Source organism: Drosophila hydei, unplaced genomic scaffold (assembly GCF_003285905.1).
Source record: "Drosophila hydei strain 15085-1641.00,03,60 unplaced genomic scaffold, DhydRS2 tig00000283-arrow-arrow-pilon, whole genome shotgun sequence".
NCBI classification, from domain to species: domain Eukaryota; kingdom Metazoa; phylum Arthropoda; class Insecta; order Diptera; family Drosophilidae; genus Drosophila; species Drosophila hydei.
Window position 1 is genome coordinate 965,202 of NW_022045702.1, and position 23,745 is coordinate 988,946.

The 23,745-nt window shown below is 30.7% G+C and overlaps 1 protein-coding gene across 5 annotated transcripts in view; it reads right to left on the reverse strand.

Moving 5' to 3' along the window:
• Window positions 1–5,400: 5,400 nt before the first annotated feature.
• Window positions 5,401–23,745, reverse strand: part of LOC111600520 (gamma-aminobutyric acid receptor subunit beta) — a 34,210-nt gene continuing 15,865 nt past the window's right edge. Inside the window, exons 5-11 of one of the 5 annotated variants that reach the window (XM_023316654.2) lie at window positions 19,899–20,125; window positions 18,570–18,652; window positions 15,060–15,197; window positions 11,487–11,771; window positions 6,813–7,033; window positions 6,480–6,725; window positions 5,401–6,263 (exon numbers count right to left, since the gene is read on the reverse strand). In XM_023316654.2, coding sequence (XP_023172422.1) covers window positions 6,102–6,263; window positions 6,480–6,725; window positions 6,813–7,033; window positions 11,487–11,771; window positions 15,060–15,197; window positions 18,570–18,652; window positions 19,899–20,125 — 1,362 coding nt within the window. In that variant the 3' untranslated portion in view covers window positions 5,401–6,101. Of the gene's footprint in view, window positions 6,264–6,479; window positions 7,034–11,486; window positions 11,772–15,059; window positions 15,198–16,533; window positions 16,686–18,569; window positions 18,653–19,898; window positions 20,126–23,745 lie in introns of those variants that run through there. The other 4 variants (XM_023316653.2, XM_023316652.2, XM_023316655.2 and 1 more) reach the window with 4 other exon arrangements.

Genomic DNA, 23,745 nt, shown 5'->3' on the forward strand with positions numbered 1-23,745 from the left:
CGCGAATCATCTAGTTAAAATACTCAAATATGAACAGCTCTCTTAGAGTTGATATAAATAAATATATATATATATATATATATGTAAACAAATATATATATGTATTTATGACATAAATATAAATTAATAAAAAATATACCACAATTGTATTGTATGTTAATTTTCCAGTGAAACAATTAAAGTTCATGTCATAAGCAAAACTTCTGTTTAATGGATTAATCAATAAATTAACAATTCAAGAATGTAAAAATCTTTTCTTTTATACCAAAGTTATTGAATATGGAAAAATGAAATACTGAGGACCGTACATACTTGCCTTGAAGCCCAGAAGATGCTTTTCCATTCAGGACTCTGTTTAGGCGGTCTGCACCTATTCCAAAAGATAGCGAAAGATAGTTCTGCGTAGAGCTCAGGATATCTCTTAGTTAGGAAAAGACTTTTCAATATAATTTTTTTCATATCTTTATTCGTATTCGCTTCATTTGCAATATTATAATAATTATCTTCATTTTGTTTGCTTTTGCTTTTGCTTTGGTTTGGATGTTTTCCCATTGTCTAGACTTGACGCATTTCATTTAGCATTCAACTTAATTTTATAGGTTCATTTTTTGTTTTATTTTTGTTCTTTCTGTAACATTTATTGCGTGTTTCTTATGTGTGTATTTATTTGTTCTTTTTACGCTATAGATATTTCATTATATTTTTGTTTTTTTTTTTTTTAATTTTTTTTTTTTTTGGTTTTTAGTTTTATTTATATAACGAAATTAACACAGTCAAAATTTGTGATCAGTGATCAATCATTACATACTCATTACGTTTTAAATTATTTATTATTATATTATTTTTCATTGGTTTTTCTTTTGCCTTTGGATTTTGTCTTTATGCCTTGAACAGTTAGATAATGCTTGCTTAACTACGATTTCTGCGGGGTATTTATACTGGATTGATTATTGATTGAGCAACAAAAATGTGCAGCATATGAGTTGGAGGAGAAAACCGAACGGATGATGAGAGAGTTTTGAAAATATAATTGACGAGAGTTCGAGCTGTGGATGAGATGATGAGCGAAACTGAAAATAATTGAGAATTGACTGCTCCGTGGGAGTTGAGTTGAGTTGAGTTGAGTTGAGTTGAGTAGAGTTGAGTTTTCTCGCTGACTGCTGTTAATCATAACAAATTTTTCATTTATTGCAATTAGGAACTTCTTTAATGGACGGATAACAAAATAATAACAATAATCATAGATACATTATATCAGTTGGTTTATGGCAGCTCACGATGGATGTGAAAGTTCTTGAAAATAAAACTAAGGAAAATTCTACAAAAATGCAGCGAGTTGTGCAAAGGATTTGTCTGCTTTCTGCTTATTCTTCGTCTTCTTGTTCCTTAAGGATGGTATGCTGTTAACAATAATTGAGCAACAAATCAAATTAAACATTTAGTTAACAAGACTTAAGTTTTACAATTATTTATAATTCTCTTCTTCTGGCTCCTTTAAACTTTGTGCTCAACTGAAAGCGAATCAAAAGATGTACAACCATAAGTATGTGTGTGTGTGTGTAAGCGTGTGTATGTGTGTTAAATATTCAATTTCATTTTGCAGTTTTTTTGTGCAATTTTCATTTTCATTCATTTTCATATTTTATTTTTTATTTGGTTTTTACTGTTTCTATATATATTTTTAAGAATTATAATTGTTTTTTTATATATATATTTTTGCATTAAAAAATGTTCTTTTTTCTTTGGTGCGCCTTTAATGAATGGGTGTGCGTATGTAAGTGTGTGTGTGTGTGTGTTTTATTTTCTTCATCTTCTCCTTTAACTAAATGCCTTAAGTTATTAACTGTTTGTTTGTTTTACTTTTTTCGTTTGCTTATCTAAATACTTTAGAATTTCATTTTGTTGAGACCATCATACATACATATATAATATACATACAATTTGTATTTATACATCATTGCGCACATGCACAATGTAATTGTTACATCATGCACGTACAACTCTCATATATGTATACATATTTCTCATATTCATTTCCTTTTTTTTTTTTGTGTGTGTTGGTGCCGCTCTCTAAAAAACCGGCACCAAAAATGCTTCAAACATTTCGTTTTTTTTTGTTATTTTTAATTTATGTTTTTTTATATATATTTTTTGTTGTTGTGTATATTTTTGCGGGGCTTGTGTCATTATTTGTCCTAAATGCTTTGCCCTTCTTATTTTTTTTGTTTGCAGTTTTTGAATTTTTATAAATATTCTTAAATATTTCCATTTTAAAAAATTTTCACTATAGCCAACTAAATATTTTCGATTTTCGACAAATGATACCGTTAACTAGGTGTAGAGTAAAAAAGAATATGAAAAGTAAATACATTAACTTAATTAGTTTTGTTCTTTAAAAATTCTCAGCTATTTTTTTCTTTTCTTTATCTTTTATAACTAAAATGTTTTTTTTTTGGAAATACGCTCCGAAACCGTTGAGCAGCTATTTGTTGTTGTTATCGATTTATTAATCGGTTCTTTTGTTGTTGTTGTTATCGTTACAGTTAAACCATCCACATAACACGCACTTTGCAATTTATAAACATTTTGATTTAACTATTTTTTTGGTTTTTATTTTTCGTTTTTTTTTCTCGCTCGGTCATTTATATAATTGAATTCCGACACCTGTATAGCTACAAAATATATATATAGTATATGCCCAGTTATACTTATATATATTTATGTTATCACCGATTTCACTTGATGTCGAGTTGAGTCTGTGTGTGTGAGTGTTTTATCTGCTTGCTTCTAGCTAGATGTACTGAAAAAATTCTGTGTCTGTGTGTTTGCCTAAGTTTAAATTTTGTTTTTGTTGTTTTCACTGTACGGCTGCTGCTGCTGCTGCGGCTGCTTATTTTATTTAAATTTTTATTTATTGGTGTAAATCAATTGCAGTTGCTTTTATTTTTGTTGTCAAATCCATCTGAACTGGTTCAATACAAAAATCTAGGTAAAAGTTCTTCAGTTGGTTTTACTTTTACGAAAGTCTGTCTGTGTGTGTGTGTATTGGTGTGTTGGTGTGTTTGTTTGTCTGTCTAGAAAGTTAATAAAGTAATTTTCGCTTGTTCTTGTTGCTTTCAGATTATTATTAGTTAGGTTATGTTTTAGGTTAAGTGTATGTATATATAGAGTATTTCCTTCCTTCACTGTTGACTGTGTAGATTTAGCTATATATATCATGATCTATATATATATAAATACGTGTGTGTGTTTTTGTGTTATATATTCCTCATTTTATCGACAGTCTTGCGCCTAGAATTGTGTATTTTTTGCTCTTGTTTGCTTATAACTGCCAGTGTACCTTATTATGGGAGTACTTTTTGCATATATATAAAATTAATTGTTTTTCCCCTTTTTTTCTGGATTTTTTCTCTCATTTTTGGTTTACATATAAAAACTCGTGCTACATATAGGTGCTTAAATACGTTATGTTATTGTATATACTCATTGCATAAAGTACATCCATCCAGACATATATATATGTAGAGGTGTGTCTGTGTGTGTGTGTAAGTGTGAGTGTGTGTGTGTATCTATATAATAGTTATGCTCATAATACATATACATAAATGTTTAGTTGCTACTCATATGGTGTATACCTCAGCATTAGCTATATATTTATATCTATAACTCTCGACTAACTGTACAAAAAACCTGCGCTGCCTCTGCTCCCTGCTCTGCCTTGTCTTCTTATTACAATTAAGAAATTAAAACTTTACGTTGATATAGTGTTTAATTATCATTAAATTTAGTCAGTATTGTGCTAGGTTTTGGTATTCACAAACTAAAAATTCACATTTTAACTAAAATCATTTTTTATTGAGGAACTTTACCAAAACTTCAAATATATGTATGTGTGTGTTAGTGTGGTTGTGTGTGTGTATTTTACTAAGCTTAAGTGGTGCATTGTTTATATGTTTATTTATCAGCTAAACTTAGCGTTTTATTGACTGCTTGAACTTGTTTTGCCTTTAACTAGCTGTTAATTACATTAACTAATTATTAATTAATTGTTTTAATTGTTTTTTTTTTATTAATTTTAATTTACTTTTTGCGAAGTTTTGCTCCTACTTTGTGTTTGTCTGTGTATTTCCTCTGGTTGACTTTTATGTACAGTTGTTTTTCTTTTCTTGGAAAATAAATGTTTATAAATCTCCCCATTTAAACTAACCTCTAACTTCCTATACTTATTTTGTTTTTGTGTTCCTTAGTGTCTAAGTTCTTGTTTAGGCAGTTTTTTCATTCAAATTTGTGTACATAGATATATATATCTGTATATATATATATCGCTATTTGTTTGTCCTTTCTTTCGATTCGTAACGCGTCTATTGGATTTAGTTTTAGAGTGCAATTAAAATGTTTTTCTTGTTTTTTTTCGTTTGGTTTGCTTTAGTTCATGTTTATGTTTGTGTTTTATTTATATAAAATTGGTAAAACTAAAATCAATTTCATTAAAAATCGAATTATATTAACTATTTTTTGCATTTTCTTTATATATATACATATAAATATATATATATATATATATATATATATATATATATATATATATCTGCCCCATGCCTTTCGCTTACAAAAGGTGCCCTTGAAAGTAATTTATTTTTGTATAATTTTTTCATGTGCAAATTATTTAAAAATTCTTTGGTTTTCATATTTATATTTACTTTTTTGTTTTATAGATATTATGGTCGAGTAGTTTTTAAATTAAATGATTTGATTAATTTGCAAAATTTGTTCTTTTACATTTCCTACAAAATTTGGCCATTTTTCTTGGAAGCGCTAAAAAGTGTTCAGTTTTGAGAAATCAAGAAACATAGAGGATACATATATATATATATATAATGGGTATTATAGATGAGGTGCATATATATATCAAAAATTTTGAATAGGGTTTCATAAACCATAAACTAAATTAAGTTTGTTTTTCGTTCATCATTTTGCCTAAATTAAGGAAGACCATTTGACTGTCGGCTTAGGGGAAGTAATGAATGGCAAAGTAAATAAGTAAGTGTGTGCGTTAGTCGGCAGTGCTCGACTAGAATATACCCTGAGCTGTTAATGGCAGCACTGCAGCTACCGCGAATGTGAGTTATGAATAAAATGTGATAAATACGCTAGGCTGAGGCTTACGAGAGTCTAAATAAAGTTTTCGAGTTACGGCTAAAACTTATAAGAATAGTTTCAGTTTGAAGTAACTATGTTGGAAACAGACAGACGACTGACTCAATCAATTTTGAGTTGCTTTCACATCTTGAGCGAGCTCAGGGTATCAAAAAAAAACTATTTCAAATATATTCAAAATTGAAAATTAGTTCGAAAACAAATTCTCTCCAAACATTTTCTATTCTTTTTCTTCTTCTTTACGTTTTCCTTTTTGTTTTTATTTATTTTGTTTAATATGGTTTATTTTCTATATATTTAATTGCATTGGGTGTCTTTAAAATTGGAATTATGTGAGTCGGAAATAAATTTGGTTGACTGTGCTTTCATTTTTTTGTTTTACTTATTCTTTTTGCTATTTGTTCCGTTTTCTTTTACTTAATTCTTTGCTCTTTAAACATTATCATTTGTTTTTTGTTTAAATACATATATTTATTAATTTATTAATTTGCTGCTTCGTCTGCCGCTTCAGTTTATATTTTTTCTACTATTTGCTATACGCTGCTGCTTTTGATTATTCATCGTGTTCTCCTGCTTCCTGTTCGTCCTTATATTTATATAAATATATTTATATTACTTGTTTTTAGTTTGCGTAAATCTATTTAACAATATTCTTTGCTCTCGTCCGTAATATGTGTGGTTTTTTATCCTTTTTGGTTTACTTTTCCTCCTTTATTATTATTATTATTTTTAGTGTTTAACAATAATATGTTGCCTTTTGCGTTTTTCCATATCTCTAGTTAAAATTACTTTTGGTTAATGTTTTTTTTTGGTATTTTGTTTTTACTTTTATTTTTATTTTTTGTTGTTTTTCAGCGCGTTGCACAGTTTAACTCTCTCGTGCGCTGTTGTCTCACTTGTTGCCTCCGCATCCGACGCTGCACCACCTTGGGGGGCATGGCCGCTTATTCCTCGCCGAGCAAGACCAGATCGTCGGCAACGACATCGCTCACGTGCAGGTAGATAATCCAGTACATCAGATTGAAGCAAACAAAGCACACGGGAAACACAATGCGCGAATATTTGTCAATATCCGAAGGCGTAATGCCTAACAGTTTGTTGATATCCTGTGAGCGAAGTACATATAATAGATAATTATTATATAGTCCTCCATTTGTTTGAATGGGAAATATCAAAACTCTCAGTTATATAACGGAATGAGTCTAAGTATATGAAAATCTTTCTATTCTTCATGTCTGTATACATAAGAATAGTTTGCATGCAAAATTATATATCTCTAGTTTTTAAAGTTCTCGAGTTGTGCTTAAGCAATGAAATCTTACCTTTTTTACTTTGCCTGGATGTAGCAGATGTGCTGGCACTGCCGCTTCTGGGTCGCCGCCAGCATCTGGTGGTCCGCCACCGCCGCCGCCGCCTCCGCCACCGCCGCCGGGTCCGCCTGGTCCGCCTGGACCGCCGGGCACTGGTCCGGGTCCATGGGATTGGGGGCCGCCACGGCCGCCATTCACCGTATTCTCCAGTGTGCCGCCCTTGGAGTGTGCCTTGGGGTCGTGGACCTTGAATCTCACCTCCTGGAACAAGGGTCCCACTATCGAGCAACCGCGCGTACCAACGTTTTGTTGGATATTTGTAAAGCCGATTGGGCGGTTACTCACTGTTTGTTTGGGCGCATGCGGATGACCATGGCTGTGGGCATGATGACCATGCCCATGTCCATGCTCAGGACCGGGTCCGCCTCCGACATTCGGATTCGGATTGGCCTGCTGCTGCACACCATCTAATTGTTGCTTTTTCTGCTCAGCTATCTTTTGGATCGCCATAAATCTTTGTTTTCGCATTTGAATTCGTTTTGCCATATAGCCGACGGTGGCGTATTCTACGATTGCGATATGATATATATTGGATATTGGATACAGTTTCGAATTGAGTCAGTTTTTTTGTTTTTCGTTTTTTGTTTTTTGTTTGAGAGAATTGATTGCGATTAACAATTTTGATAATGGTTCAGAACGGACGGTTGCAGGCGGTACGTGGTGTGTGGGAGGAATTTTTTTTTTTTTTGATATTTGTTGGGGATTTTGATGCGGATGCACAAGAAAATTTTGAATCAAGTCCGCGTTCCAGATGAGATTTTTGATGATGTTGAATAATTTGTTGTTGTTGTTGATGGTTGTAGTAGTAGTTGTTGTTGTTGTAGTTGTTGTTGTTGTCAAATAGTTGGATTGTTGTTGCACAGTTTTGTAATTTTGAAGTACGGTTTTTGGAACGGTAAATGGAGGGAAAATGGAGCGTTGTTGTAACATATTAATTTTTGTTGGCATTCATTTATATATGTACGCATAAGCACACACATATATATATATAGATATATATATATGCATATATGTGCGCACAAATAGTTATGCAATTATATATATATATAAATATATATATATATATGTATATCATATGAAGAAAGATTAATAGAAAAAGAAGTTGGTGACTTATAAGAATTTTGATATATGTTAATATATGTACATGAATTTGTCTTCGGGTTGGCATATGAAATCAAAAGTGGTAAGGTGTTGGGGTTAAGGGCAAAGCACTACGGGTTAAAAAGGCAGACGAGAATGCTCGACTGGAGGATACCCTGTACCGGGACGCTTAAGCTTTTTGGCATAAATGATGGCAAATGATTTCACATTTTGAAATTATAGCGAGTGTAAGAGGCAAGTGATGCTATATAGCTGATATGGAACTGCTTTTTATATCGACATATATTGAAGAATTATTGAATATGAACTCAACATATTTATCCAAACGAATATTGGAGATAAATTTCATTTCATACTATATAGTATAGAAATATTGAAACGTATACTATAGAAATATTGAATAACAATCGTTGAGATTCTAGATTATAATTGGAGGAAATCTAAAGAAAAGCTTGAATTGTTTTTTTAGCTGAAGAAATGCTGAATGTAAATTTGTTGAGATTATAGATAATTGAAAGAATATTAAAGATCAATTTGATTCGATTTTATATAACTGAAGATATATTGAATAAAAATTTTTTAGAGTCTAAATAGCTCAAACTCAAGAAAAACTTGCTTAATTACTTAAATTTTGTTATATCCATAGTTGATGCTATATACAATATATTGGGAAATTTTTTGTATGTTGAAGAGATATGTATATATAGTGCGATCAACTTCAAGCTAATAATATATATTTTTTTATACTAAAATTAAATAAATTATAAGAATATATTCTTAGAATAAAATATATTTTTTTCTAATAAATATAATAAACTATATTCCCAGCTTGATATGTCACAACAATATAACGGAAAATTATTTCTATATTGTATTAATACATAATGAACGATATAATATCGGTAAATCTATGGATATTAAAATGGCTATTCAGAATGAACAACTCTATAGATATTTCATTGCACTGAAGGATATTTATCAAGAATCTAGAGTCGAGATACTAGAAATTAAGCTAAACTCTTAAGAGCTGGTATTTTTATATAGACAAATATTTTAATTTAAAATTTTAATATATCTTTCACTTGTACAAGACAAAGTGTCAAGTCTTAAAGTAGGACATGTTACTCTATTTATTTGCTGATTTTCCATCATTTTCCAGGGTACAGGGTATAAATAAGCAACGTCACTTGTGTGTGCTGTTGTTGTTGTTCTTGTTGTTGTTGTAGTTGGTTGTTAAATAAAAATTGAATAAATTTCATATTCTGTACGTTAGCCAAGCAACAAAAAAAACTGTGAGAAAAGCAAGTGTAGAATGTGTGTGTGAGTGTTAGAGAGAGGTAAATATAGACAGAGTAAGATAGATAAAGAGCAATAAAGGTGTAATGGCTAAATGTGTGTGTGTGTGAGTGTGCTAGTTTGTATGCGTGTGTGTGTGTGTGCTTTGTCAGTGTCTCTGTCTGTCTGCTGCAAATGGTATTTGTTGCTGTTGTTGTATTTGTTATTGTTGTTGTTGTTGTGGCTGTTGTTGTTGTTGTTTCGAAATGAGTGAACGAATACATATATATTATATATATATATATATAAAAAATACAGGTTAATTTGTTAGCCAAATGATTTATGTATAAAATTTTTTATATCTGCAGTCTGAGAAACCATCATTCAAGGAAAATGTTGATGTGCGTGCCTCAAATGCAAATTCATTGAACAATCGCCTCTGGTAGGGGATCTCGGTTGGTTGAGGGTTGGTGGTTGGACACCCATGTATACATACAAATATGGCATGTACACACATACACACACAATTTCCAGCTTTTCGTTTTATGTTTCGTGTATGTTTATGAAAATCCTTAAGTGGAAAGGACATGCAGGGATCACATACGCGATCCACTCACACTTCAAGCTCTATGTACTTTAATCTTGGAATGGGGTATACGTTTCTTTACTTTTTACTTTTGAGGAAGTTGAGTATATAGTTTCATAGAACAGTTAAACGAAACAAGTTTACTTACCCAGCTCCAAGGCGCCTTTGCTGTAATATATATATGCATATTGGATAGAGAACAGCTAACATATCTTACCTAACCTCAATTTGTTTATATATAGATATTTTTTGTGTGCCGTGGCATTAGCATTTGCGATTGTCATGTCTGCGACACACATTCAAATGCCACAGACTTGACAAGCCAAATGTTATAAAATATCTATGAGTATATATATCTTGTTGTTGAGGTACGATTATTGCTCTTCAGCTAGGCGTGGTCGTTATTCTTCTTCTTCTTTGAAGTCTATATACAGTGTTGTGTTTTCTTTTTTCATTCTATATATATGTATATATATTATATTATATTATATTCAATTCAATCGCGACTCAAGCCAGGTGTGACGCAAGGCATGCGGTTATCATTATTATGCGCTCGGTTTTTAGCTCGTACCCCTGGGCTGGAGATTTTTTATCTTTTTGTGAATTCGTGGCGTTTTTTTCAGATATTTTGAATTTTTTATATAGTATGTTGTATGTTGAGTAGCTTTAGTTGTAGGCTGGTTCGTAGGCTTTGCGTATTTTTTTTTTAGTGGAAGCTGGGCGTATATTAATATCTGGGTACCATTGCAGGTTGAAATGTGTTCGCTCATGTGCATTCTCTATGCGGTTATCATGATGAAAAATTACTTTCATTTAAAGCTTATTTTTGTTTTGGATAATTTTTTGTTTTGTTTTTGTGGAACACAATGTCAACCTGGAGGCGTCTACGAGAATACAAGTACGAGTAAAGCTAAAGCTAAAATAATTTGTTTTTGTTTTTTTGGCATATAAACTTTTGGTTTTTGCAGAAGCATGCTTCGATTTTAGTTGGGTTTTTGTTTAGTTACTATAAGCTCTGCAGGTGTATTAACTAACTGTACTGAGTGCATGTGTGTAGGTGTGTGTATATGTGTGTGTGTGTGTATGTGCAAAACTTTTCGCTTGGAAATTTTGTGGCCCCTACTGTTCAGGTAGCGCATATCTATGAATTTGCATACATTTTCTTTGGATGATAGTTGCATTGTTTCTTTGTATAGAAAAATTAACAATAACATACAAATACGAAAAAAGAGATTTTTTTCTTTTTCTTTTAGTTTTTTAGTTTTTTTTTTCATTGTTGACCTGAGTTGAGAGTTTTTTTTGTAGGTAAAAGTGTGAGTTGTTGCTTAAGATGTTAGGATTTTAAGAGAGAAAGTTAAAGTTAGAGCATTGGACTGGACTGTAGTATAAGTGCTTGAAATATATTTTCCAGCAACAATTTGATCAAAATTTTGTATATACATAGACATTGAAATACTCTTGCCAAATATAGTTCAAGCATATATAAATATATTGATTTTTTTTGTTTTTTTTTTTTTTTAATGAATATAGAGTTCGAAACTACGCAAAAAGTTGTTCAAAATTCAAGTAAAAAATATTTTTTCTGAATTTTACTTGAATTTTGTTTATGTGTTTGTGTTATTTTTTTTTTGCTGTAAAAATGAAAAGACTGTTGAAAGATAGTGTATTTGTAGTTGTGGTAGTTTTTTTTATATATGCTGCAAAACGCTAAGCGAAGTGTTTTTTTTGAAGAGTTAGATTGGCATTTCGGCTGGTTCGAGAGCCTTTAGCCAAGGATAAATTAAAAAACAAAATGAGAAATTGTTAAATTTGAGAAATAAAGCAACACACATAAATGTAGGGTTTATATGTGTGTGTGAGTGTGTGTCGTCTAGATGCTTATGTATGTGTGTGTGTGGTGCTCTATGTTGGCTACTTGGAATTGGATTTGTGTTGTTGTTTGGTAAATGTTAGTTTTTAGTTTAGGTTTTTATTTTTTGTCGCTAGATTTTGTTTACCCAGTAGACTGGCAAAGACCATAACGAAGCATGTTCCCAGATAGACGTCAATCGATTTGACGTACGAAATCTTTGGCAGCGCCGCATTTGTTGACGACATCAATGTGGTCATTGTCAACACGGTTGTCACACCGAGCGCCACACGCGCCGGCGTTGCATTGCGATTGAGCCAAAATGATACCCATGATATAATAACGATCAGTCCAGAGGGTATGTAGATTTGTATAAGATAATAGCCCATCGAGCGCACGAATTGTATTTCGCAGGCTAAACGCGAATAGTTGCCTGTTCATCATCAATTGTCAATGATCATTAGTTAGGAGTTATGAGTCAGTAGTCAATAGTTATGAGTCATAATTCATTGTTCATTAGTTATTAGTCATAAGTCATTAGTCATTGGTCATTATTCATTAGTCATTAGTCATTAGTCATTAGTCATTAGTCATTAGTCATTAGTCATTAGTCATTAGTCATTAGTCATTAGTCATTAGTCATTAGTCATTAGTCATTAGTCATTAGTCATTAGTCATTAGTCATTAGTCATTAGTCATTAGTCATTAGTCATTAGTCATTAGTCATTAGTCATTAGTCATTAGTCATTAGTCATTAGTCATTAGTCATTAGTCATTAGTCATTAGTCATTAGTCATTAGTCATTAGTCATTAGTCATTAGTCATTAGTCATTAGTCATTAGTCATTAGTCATTAGTCATTAGTCATTAGTCATTAGTCATTAGTCATTAGTCATTAGTCATTAGTCATTAGTCATTAGTCATTAGTCATTAGTCATTAGTCATTAGTCATTAGTCATTAGTCATTAGTCATTAGTCATTAGTCATTAGTCATTAGTCATTAGTCATTAGTCATTAGTCATTAGTCATTAGTCATTAGTCATTAGTCATTAGTCATTGGTCATAAGTTATAAGTCATTGGTCATTATTAGTTTTATACCAAAAAAAAGTTGATGTCGAGATTTCGTTAGTTTTTTTTTTTTTGGGAAGAGAGAGAGCAAAAGAGAGCAGAGAGTAAATATATATTATTAGTAAGTGGTTTACTATAATTCTATATTATATAACTTTAAAAAAAATTAAGTTTTATATATAACACTTATTAAAAAATAAAAATTAAAATTAAAGCTAAATTAAGAAAAGGTAATAATAAAAGATGAGCGCATTTTACTGTAGGAACTTTGGGGTTGCCTGCATGATAAATCGATAAGAATCGATAAAACTGCTTCGATAATTGAGATATTTATGTGTTAATTATGCAGGTAAATGATAATGGATTTGATTGGTACGTAAAGCAAAAATCGATTAACTCAACATTATAATATGGGCTATATATGTATATATTAAATAGATATTGTCAAAATTGTGTTAAGTGCTAATTAGATGAAATATTTAACGCTTACTAGACTGCAAACTGTTAAGACAAATATGTTTTAGTAATATTATTAAAGAAAAAAAACTTAGGTAAAATTTATATAAAAAAAACTAAAATGTAACATGAGCAGGAGATAGAGAGCGAGAGCGAGCGAGCGAGAGCTAGCCTAAGGCGCAAATTATTTTTTCTATTTTGACCTGCGAGAATTTGTTTTTATTATTATGTATATATTTGTTTTAATATTTTTGAAAGGAAACTTTAAAGATGAGAGCATGCTTGGGAGGGCGTTCTGTATATATTTTTCTTTTACTTTTTGTTATTTGTTTTATATATATATTAAATTATATATATAAATATATAATTTTTATTAGATTTTGTTGCTTGCTTCTGCTAATTATTATGGAAAAAAATGGATTTTTAGTTTAAAATTTTAAGTTTTAAGATTCTAGTATTTTTGCAGTATATATTTTTTTAAATGTGTATTTTTCTGTGTTTCTTTTTACAATATTAATGTGATTTTGTTTTGCTGTTTGTTTTGTTTCGGGTTATGCTAATGAAATTATCGATAGCGTATTCAATTTTGGCATTATAGTATTATTAACTAAATGTGACTAAGTTAATAATGTAATATAGTCATGTGTGTGTGTGTAAGTGTGTGTGTATGAAAAATATAATATATTATTAATGCCAGGCATAAATCGAAAGGATGATTATCTAAGTATAAAAGCCATATAAAGTTAAGCATCGCTATTATTTATTTGTATCGGTGTTCAATATATAGATATATAGAAGATATATGTATGTATCTATTTATTTATTTAGTTATTTTTTTGCATATATATATAGTTTACGTTTAATGGTTGCCATGACACAAAAGTCACTAATTCAATTTCAGTTTGATTTTGTTTGCTTTTTTGCTTTTCAATTTAATTTTTTTTTCGGTTTGTTTTCTTTATGGAGAATGAAAAACTTTTCGATTGATGTTAATTACTATTTTGATTCGCTTTGGCTTTGGCCAATCATTTAAATTTTTTTATGAACTAATGACGAAATGAAAATGTTCAAACTAAATCAACTTGAAGAAAATAATTGAAATAAATTAGTTACTAAATGAATAGAAAAAAAAGAATCCAACTAGCTTAACATGCATTATTTTTGCGCTTATATTTATATATATATTTTTTTTGTCGTCTTTTTGTTTCATTTTCAGTTTTTATAAAATGGTCTAGAAATTCATTTCTCTTATATACTTGCAGTTGTTCTATATGAGCTATACGTTGATTGTTATACTGTTGATAACTATCGATCGATAGGCTTGCTGATATCTATAAAAATATCGATAAAATTGCATTTGTCAATAGCTCTTGATTATTTATATTCAACAAACAATTATCAAAATCTATGTCGACATTCATATTATTTGGAAGAGTTTGAGTACCAGACCAGTGTCTGTACGACTTTTGCTATGCTTCCTTCTTGGAGACATGAGCGTGGTCCACACTTTGTTCTTTCTATTAAGATACAGACTCCATATAATACTATCTATATACATCTCATAAAAATCGTAATAAAGTAACTGCAAGGATATGATATATTCGGCATGCCGAACCACTTTATTTTTATCTGGTTTGCTGATATATTTGAGCGTTAGTTGTAAATGTAAATTGAAATAAAGCAAAATATTTATGCTTAAGTACATGCATTTGTCATATTTCGACGTCATTTTCAATTGTTTTCTCAGCAAATTGGTTTGCTCGAACTTTTAGCCAGGCATAAGCCCAAGCTAATTATATACGTATAAAACGCGACTTTTCGTTCTAGTTAGATGAAGAAGTATACGAGTGCTTTATAAAAGTATTTTGTTGGGTTGTTGTAAAGAATGAACAAATTTTAAAGGTTAAGCAAAAAAAATGAAACTTAAGATGAAAACGCAAAAACCAATATATATATATAAATATATATATATAAATATAGATATATATATATATATATATAGGTATAGTTAAAAATCGTCATCAGCACTATTTTGTATATACATACATACGATGTATATGTGTGTGTAGGTAAAGGTAAATATAAATTATTATATATATATATGTATATAAGTACACATATATATACATGTATATATGTATGTTTGTATAAAGATAAAAGTAAAGTTATAAAAAAATCGGTAACCGTCTACAGGTACCTGTGGTAAGACTGATCTCCATGGCCCTTTGACGATGACCCAAGACCTTAAATTGGGGCAGCGATACCTCGCTCGAGACACCAACCGAGTTCGGGCCCTCGTTCCATTTATAACGTATGTCACGCATCGTGTAGCCGACTATTTACATTATATATATGTATATATATTATATATAAACATATATGTTTTCGTTAATTGGGCAGTTTCAATTTTTCAGTTTCATGTTGATTTGATTGTTATAATTTTTGGTTTTTTGGGCGCAGTTCGTTGTTTTTGTTGTCGTTGTTGTTGTTGTTGTTGTTCATTTGACGAAAAATATGCACAAAACAAAAAATACATTTCGTGAGACTATTAATGATTGGCAAAAAAAGAATTTCGTAGTAGGTTTTATCAAATTTTCTTTTCTCATATATTTTTGCTTTGCTTTTTTTTCTGTATTCTTTTTAATTTTTTTTTCTATTTTATTTTTTGTTAATTAATAGTCTCATTCAGAACTTGTTGCTTAAAGTGTTGTCAAATATATTTTTTGATTTACATTTTTAGATATACGTATAGTTAAAATGTTGCTCATATATAATACAATATAGTACAGAGTATATATATATATAATTTTTATACAATAATTGGCTTTTGTTTTTTTTTTTTTTTGTTTTGTATTTTTTATACTAAACTTAAAGCTACTGTTTGTTCTTATTGGCAGTAGTTTCGTTTTGGTTAATTTTTTAAACTTATTTTTGTTTCACTTAAGCACACTAGAATGGCAGAAATAGGTGCTCTTGTGTATTCTGTTATGAATAATATAGATATATATGTTTCATAATTTCAAGATTTGTTGTTGTTGTTGTTGGTTAGCCTACCCAAGCAAATGCGCTAAAATAAATAAAAAAATTGTAGCTGAACTCGTAAAGAAAAGTAAAAACATATATACTTTTAGAGAAAGAGAGAGAGAGAGTTAATCAACACTCGCAAACACGCCTAGCAACACTTTCTAACACTGGACTACAACTGCTGCGTACTGTTCTTAAGTATTTTCGTTTATATATGTATACTATTATTAAATCAAATGATGAAGGTACAACATAGGTTAGTAGAGGACACTCGAAACACAATATATATATAAATATATATTATATATATTTTTAGTTAGTAGATCAAGTTACAGTTAGCACTCGATGTAGGTGAACACAAAACTAAAGAAAATGTGCATGTTGTTTGGTATATATATAGATAGAGAGAAAGAGAGAGAGAGAGAGAGATATATGCGCTATAAAACCGTTTTGAAAGGAAATTAAAATAGATTACGTAACAATGAAAGTAAATGAAAATAATGAAAAGTGTTTTATTTTAATTTTTTTGTCACAACAAATAAAATGGTTTGTGTGTGTTCATTCACAATGTTTTGGTAGTTATTGTTGTTGTTTTTTTGGATCTGTTTTTTGGATTCTTGTATGAATTTGTAATGTATGGAGGGTACCTGTGGTTAGGTTTATTTCGGTCGCCCTCTGCCTGTGTCCCAAAACGCGGAACTGCGGTAGTTCGACCTCACTGCTCATGCCCACACTACTCAGTCCATCTCTCCAGAAATATCGGATATCTCGCATCGTGTAACCAACTGGATGCAGTATTGTTGTTGTAGTGGTAGTAGTTGTTGTTGTTGTTGCAAAAAGGGGGTGGGCAGGTTGTTAATTAATTATTGTAATTGTTGTTTGTTTTGTTGTTTGATTTGTTTGTTGTTTTAGTGAAGGTGGATAGTTCGCATAAGAGTTGATTGATCTAGTTCAATCTGATGAATAAGTTCAATTGAGAGATTGTACTAGGTCATAGACTAGTGATTCAGTTAATGAAGTTTTGATTCATGAACTGATATATGGTTCAAAAGAACGTTTACTTCGTGAATGGAATAAAACCATGAACTATTCAAGAACCGAAGTTGCGCACCTTGTGTATATAGCTGAATTAGTTCACTGGTTTATTAGTTGACTAATTCATTAGTTTAATAGTTCACTAGTTCAGTAGTTCATTAGTTCACTAGTTCATTATTTCACTAGTTCACTAGTTCATTTTAATGGACAACTTAATAACCAAGTAGAGACTATTCCTTTAACTTTTAGTTCAAAAATTCACTTTTCATAGCTTGTTCAATTGAACTTATTCTGAACGTTATACCACAACTCTAGTTTGTATAGTAACAATGTTTTCACTTTGGGTGCTTACAGTTAGCTTAAGCTTAAACTTTAAATAAGTTATGTATAAAACTAAGGTGAGCGAGTATTTTGACAAAGAGTTCAATCATATTTCAGATGTATTTACATAGAGGTTGCTTTGTGTGTGTGTTTGAGAGATCTTTGTGTTAAAGCGTGCTATAAAAATTTTGTTTTATAATATACATTGAATTGTTTATAAATATATAGATATTTGCTATAGTTTTAAATCATTTATAGTTAAGCATAGATTTAGTTTTCTTTTCTGCTTCTGGCTCTGTTCAAGTCGATCGATCACAATCAGGAGCCTTCTGCGGTTGCTGTAAGTGAGAAGGCGACCGAAAACCAACCAATCTTATGAATGCATTTTCGCTTTAATGTTACGATCTAGATATATATTTTGTACATATATCATTTTTGTTGATCTGGGCGAATTGTTGTTGTTGTTTTTTTTGAGGGGGCGGGGACACATGAATGAAACATGAGAATTAAAGAGTACGTATTATGCTGCTGGATAAGTCGCTTGAATAAAATATTAGACGATTATTTTTTTTACTGATTTGGCGGCTGTGCAAAATATGGTCCCGGAAATCATAAACAAGTGGGGAAATATGTATGTATATATATATATAAATATGTACGCAGGAAATGCTATCTAGAGCTAACACAGTTTCCGATTTACTCAATATGTAGACGAAAAACTAGAGAGCAAAGCCCTAACTTGATTCGGGAAAAGGTACATAAGACGCTGCATGACTAAAGTCTATTTCTTTTGTTATTAGTAAATACGATATTCGATTTACGATATAGGATATACGTTATCTGTGGTGTGTTCTCTGTGTGTTTATAGCGCTTATTTTTAACACTTTTTGCTTTATTATTTTCTTTCTTTCAAATGTTTTTCTGCCCACACTGAACAAACAGCGCGCGGCCTTAAGCTTAGTGGCCAAAATTTGGTGCGGATGCATTTAGTTAAGGGCTATAAACATATATATATATATAAGATGGAAACAAAACTATCGATATTTATTGTTCGTTTGGGGCAGTTGAGCGTTAGCCAGCACTAAGCACATCAGCACTTTACTTTGGCCACTTCCGGGTTTTTATACTGATTAAGTGCTTCATATTCTGAATGAGTTCATTTCTTATCGATATATATATTTATGTATATATGTATATCGATATACAAGTACAATTACAATTTAATTTAATATCGATATTCAATTGATTCTTTTTTTTTTGCCGTTTTTTTCTATTTTTTGGTTATTGTTAAATTTGATTTGCTTAAATAATTATCCAAAGTACTTACAGCTTTCGATCTCAATGTGACACAGCTGCCGATCCATTGGGAAATATTGCAGATTCATTGGACACGATGCGGTAATAGTCAATCTGCAAAGTTTTCATTTATGTGTTTTTTTTTTGTTTCGTGGAATGGGAAGTTAATATAAGAAGAAGACGATTAGTAAAGTTTTTGAAAGAGTTGGCGCATGAACACAGCTAATGGTTACACAACAATTAAATAAGCAGAGGAGGAGCAAATAATTTACGATATTTAGGGGGTTTTAAGGGGGCGGGCAGGTTCTTTTTGTTTTTTTTTTTAGTATAGATACATATTATATTTTTTTTTTTTGGTATTTTTTTGTTCTAGTAGAGCGAGTTCAATTGGATATGAGTTAACATTCATTTAGTTTAATTGTCAAGAAACAACATTTGTATTTTTTGTTAGTGAGAGTTACGAGTGGCATTTGGTTATTTTTGTAGTTGAGTGAGGCGAGTGGCGCAGGGTAATTTTTTTTATTAACATGAGGTTTTGTGGCCTAAATTCTACGCATACATAATAGCATATATAGTTATATATATATAAATATAGTTTAGTTTTGAGTTGGAGTTGAGTTTGGTTTGAGTTTGGAGTTTTTAGTCGGCTGCTGGTTTGTTGATAGATTTTGGACAGATTCTTCGTTTAAAGGTAGTAGAAAATTGTATGCCTACAGTAGCTACAGTAGCTACTGTGACCAGTGCAACCTTTTTGCGGTGTAAAAGACACATGAGAAACTGCAACTGGTGACCTGCCTGAATAGAGGGGATTTTTCATTTCTTTGCAAACTTCATTTTTTGCTATGAAATATGCAAAATAGATATTTTAATTTTTCCTTTTTTTTTGGTATTGATTCAAGTACACTCGGAATATATATAATATAGTAAGTATCGCCAACTTTCGATCGCTTTCACTTTTGCCAATTGAACTCACTTAATTGAAAACTGTTTTTCATTTTGTTGAACTTTTCGTTTCATATCGATATAAATATTTTGTAAAAATATTTTTAAATATATTATTTTTGGTTTTTTTTTTTTTTTTGGTTTAGTAAATTACAACATCCATTTATACACACACATCAAAAAACAGTACAAAGTTGCAAAAAGGGTTAAGAAATAATTGAGAACAAAATAAATTTGTTTTTTTTTTGTTAGTAAATAGTTTTTTTTACTATTTGCAGTAAATAGTTCTTGTTTTTAATTAAAAATTTATATATTTGTTTTTTTTTTTTGGTTAGTTACACACATACACATATAGATTGTAAAAGAAATTGTAAAATTGCATTTTGCATTGAATTTGCTGAACATAGTTGATTTTTACCTAATACTTCTTGTTATCGATCCAGAATGATGCACTCGAATGAATTCATTACTGGTTGTTGCAATGTGAAAATATGATTGTTTTTCATTTACAAAAAAGGTGTCAGGTACCCAAATATTCTTTATGAATTCTGATCCAACCGATAGTGTTTCTACACCAGGTCGTTTTCTATACGCTAAACGAGGATCGGTCCAAAATTGACGAAAGTAAAAATCCAATGTAAAGTCCTATATCGTATACGATAATTATACGAATTTGTTTGTTTGTTTATTTTATATCGATATATATGTTGCGATACATCGATTTCGATTTCAATTACAAAATGGGAGCAAAAAGAGATGTTTGTTTCTTATTAGTAAACTTGATAGCACTTATAACTAAGTTTCATATATATATATATAAAATAAGAAATGAAAAAAATTGAATATAGAAAACTAAATAGAATATTTCTCGAAATAGTCTTATTGAAATGAAAGTTCAGATAGTTTTAGAAAATAGAGTAAAATTTCGCACAGATTTAATAATTATTATCGTATTATATATATTTAAGATAGTTAGCTAATTATGAAAATCATAAATGCATTTTACGTAATACACAACACAAAGAAAATTTCCTTTAATTTGTGACACAAAAAGAACTGAAATTGTTGGACAAGTAGTTAACAATATCGTGCAACAGTTTGTAAACAATATATTGGACTCGGACGGGTTTATATTTTTTTCAGGGCTGGTCTAATAATACATTTAAATTTCAGGGCATGCAAAAACATCAAATTTACAGTATTTTTGGGCAGCAATAATGTTCTTTTTTTTTAAATAAAAATAAAAATAATACTTAAACTAAATAGCTAAAAAGTAAATTTTTAATTGAAATAAAGTTGAAAGAATTGTAATAGTAAATAAGCTTATTTACAGTAAGCAGTTCAGAAACCTCTCACAAATTGTTTGATTTGCTGTGATGTGAAGTAGTTTAGAGATATTCTGTTTACTTTAGAGAAGATTAGTTACTTATAGTTTAGGTTTGTTATTTTTTTTAGCTAACTCTAAGGCAAATGACTATATAAGATTCATTTGTACAGTAAGAGACAGACAGCGAGAGAGCGAGAGAAATAGCTATAGAATTCGAGAGAGCGAAAGAGAGAGATCTTTACGTTTGCTAGCTTAGCTTGGCTTGTCTTGGCTTGGCTCTTTGTTGTCCTGCTGCTGCTGCTGTTGGCAGTGCCTTAAAGCTAAAGCGTTCTATACATATTTATAGTTATTTAAGGAAGCGGTTCAGGGCTAGGCGAGGTGAGGTTTGGGGACTTGGGGGCTTTTTGGTTATGGTACAGTCAAATGGTGTTTAAATATTTTGTGTTCGAGTGTTGTGTGTCTGTTGCTAAAGGATTGGATTTAATTTACACACAATTCGTATCTTGTATCCTTAAAATAATAAAGTTAACAAACTGAATAAATTCGTTAGATGCAAGTGATATTTGTAAGAAATCGCATAGCTAAGGTACTTCAAGGTACTTTAGGTACTTTTATCGTATATATAAGCTAGAGTAAATGATCACAGAATTGCCCGAGGCACTCGTGACATACTTTATGCAATTCTCAATGCCTTTGTTCTATATATTTTGATAAATTATTAAATCTAGATTTCAGGCTCAATTTCAACTCTAGCAGATTTGGTTTCCACTCGGTACAGGCACGCCAAAAACAAAACTTTAACAAAAATTCAAGAACAGCAAAACATAAAAATAGTTTCGAGCTGTTTAGATAGTTATATATATATCGTTGTTCATATATTATATATGTATATAGGGATTTCAGTCTGGGTAAATTGTACATTATATATATATAGAGTCAGGGTAAGATTTTTATACAAAGAAAGCCAATGCGAGGAATTCTTCTTTTTTATGTGTTTCTTTCTGTGGCTTACACCTCTCTTTGTATCTATAAGCGCACTTTGTGTATTTGTATCTTTATTTGTGCCTGAACCTGAGTAAATATCTGGATTGTGATTGTAAAGATATTATTGACTGGACCTAACACCTAATAAAACTATCTGTGGCATTCAGAGTATCTTTAAGTATCTTTATTTGCATCTCTATAAGTATCTGTATATGTAACTGTATCCTTATCTGTATCTGTACATATATCTGTATCTGTAACTGTATTTCAATCTGTATCTGTATCTGTATCTGTATCTGTATCTGTATCTGTATTTGTATCTGTATCTGTATCTGTATCTGTATCTGTATCTGTATCTGTATCTGTATCTGTATCTGTATCTGTATCTGTATCTGTATATGTATCTGTATCTGTATCTGTATCTGTATCTGTATCTGTATCTGTATTTGTATCTGTATCTGTATCTGTATCTGTATCTGTATCTGTATCTGTATCTGTATTGTATCTGTATCTGTATCTGTATCTGTATCTGTATCTGTATCTGTATCTGTATCTGTATCTGTATCTGTATCTGTATCTGTATCTGTATCTGTATCTGTATCTGTATCTGTATCTGTATCTGTATCTGTATCTGTATCTGTATCTGTATCTGTATCTGTATCTGTATCTGTATCTGTATCTGTATCTGTATCTGTATCTGTATCTGTATCTGTATCTGTATCTGTATCTGTATCTGTATCTGTATCTGTATCTGTATCTGTATCTGTATCTGTATCCGTATCTGTATCTGTATGTAACTATATCCATATCTTTATTACCAGCTGTAAAAGCAAGTATTTATATCTAAAATATATATATGTATCTATGTGTAGCATTTACATCTAAAGCTGCGTATCACTTGCTTAAATTTGTGCTTGTTTCTTATTTTTTCTATCTTTCAGATACATTTTCTATTGTTTTTATGGGGTTTTTATTTAACGAACTAAATAATGCGAACTTATAAATAAAACAATGCGAATATTGTTGTATAATAGTATGTTTATGCGCATGTTGTTGTTGTTGTTATTGTTGTTACGGTGTATGCATGATAGAAACTACAAAGTTGTTGTAACTATTGTTGGCACTGTTGTTGCTTTGGTTGTTGCTGTTGGCTTCAGGCGTTTGGGTATTGTTTCGTGTGCCGTGTTTTCGCTGCCCCGATCTCGTGTACATGTTTCTGTTATGTTAACCACGTCTATTTCACATAAATTGATTGCTGTTGACTGGATGCCAAAGCCCAAAAATAAAAAATTTAAAGACGGTGCAATCGTGTCAATTCGCACAGCATTGTGCGCTACGGCAACGGTGCAGTTAGTATGTGTAGCGTATTGAGGGTGCTTAAGTACGGTGTATCTGATTTCAGACATACAAATGTATGTGTTTTTGGCATTGCTCGCAAAAGTAGTTTACTTTTCAGCTTTTGTTTTGTAACTTGGGTGGGGGCCAATCGAATGCTTTACTCTAGCGACCTCATATTCAGTGAAGTGTTTGTTAGCATGTGTTTTACATATACTTAGCTAAAGTTGGAGCCAATTTCTTATATATTCAATTATCCAATCATTCGAAAAGTCGTGGAAAAAATAAACTATAATATAGTCAAATGCAGAGCTTCCATGAGAAGAGTTTTAAAGCAATTGAAATGAATTTGTGTTTATCCAATCGTCTGTATCTTTTTGTTTAAGTCTTTGACTGGTGAACGAAAATCTCTAAGAATTGAATAACTTTCGAAAGAATAACAAAAAATTAATTAATTTAATTAAGATTCTCATTCGTTTTTCGTTGTTGTTGTTGCGCTCAGTGACCTGTCGAAAATGTTACAAAAATAAACACAGAAGTATCTTGAACACTTATATACGTTTTGCTATATTGAGTAGTTGTATATATATATATGTATATCACATATGACATTGAGCTT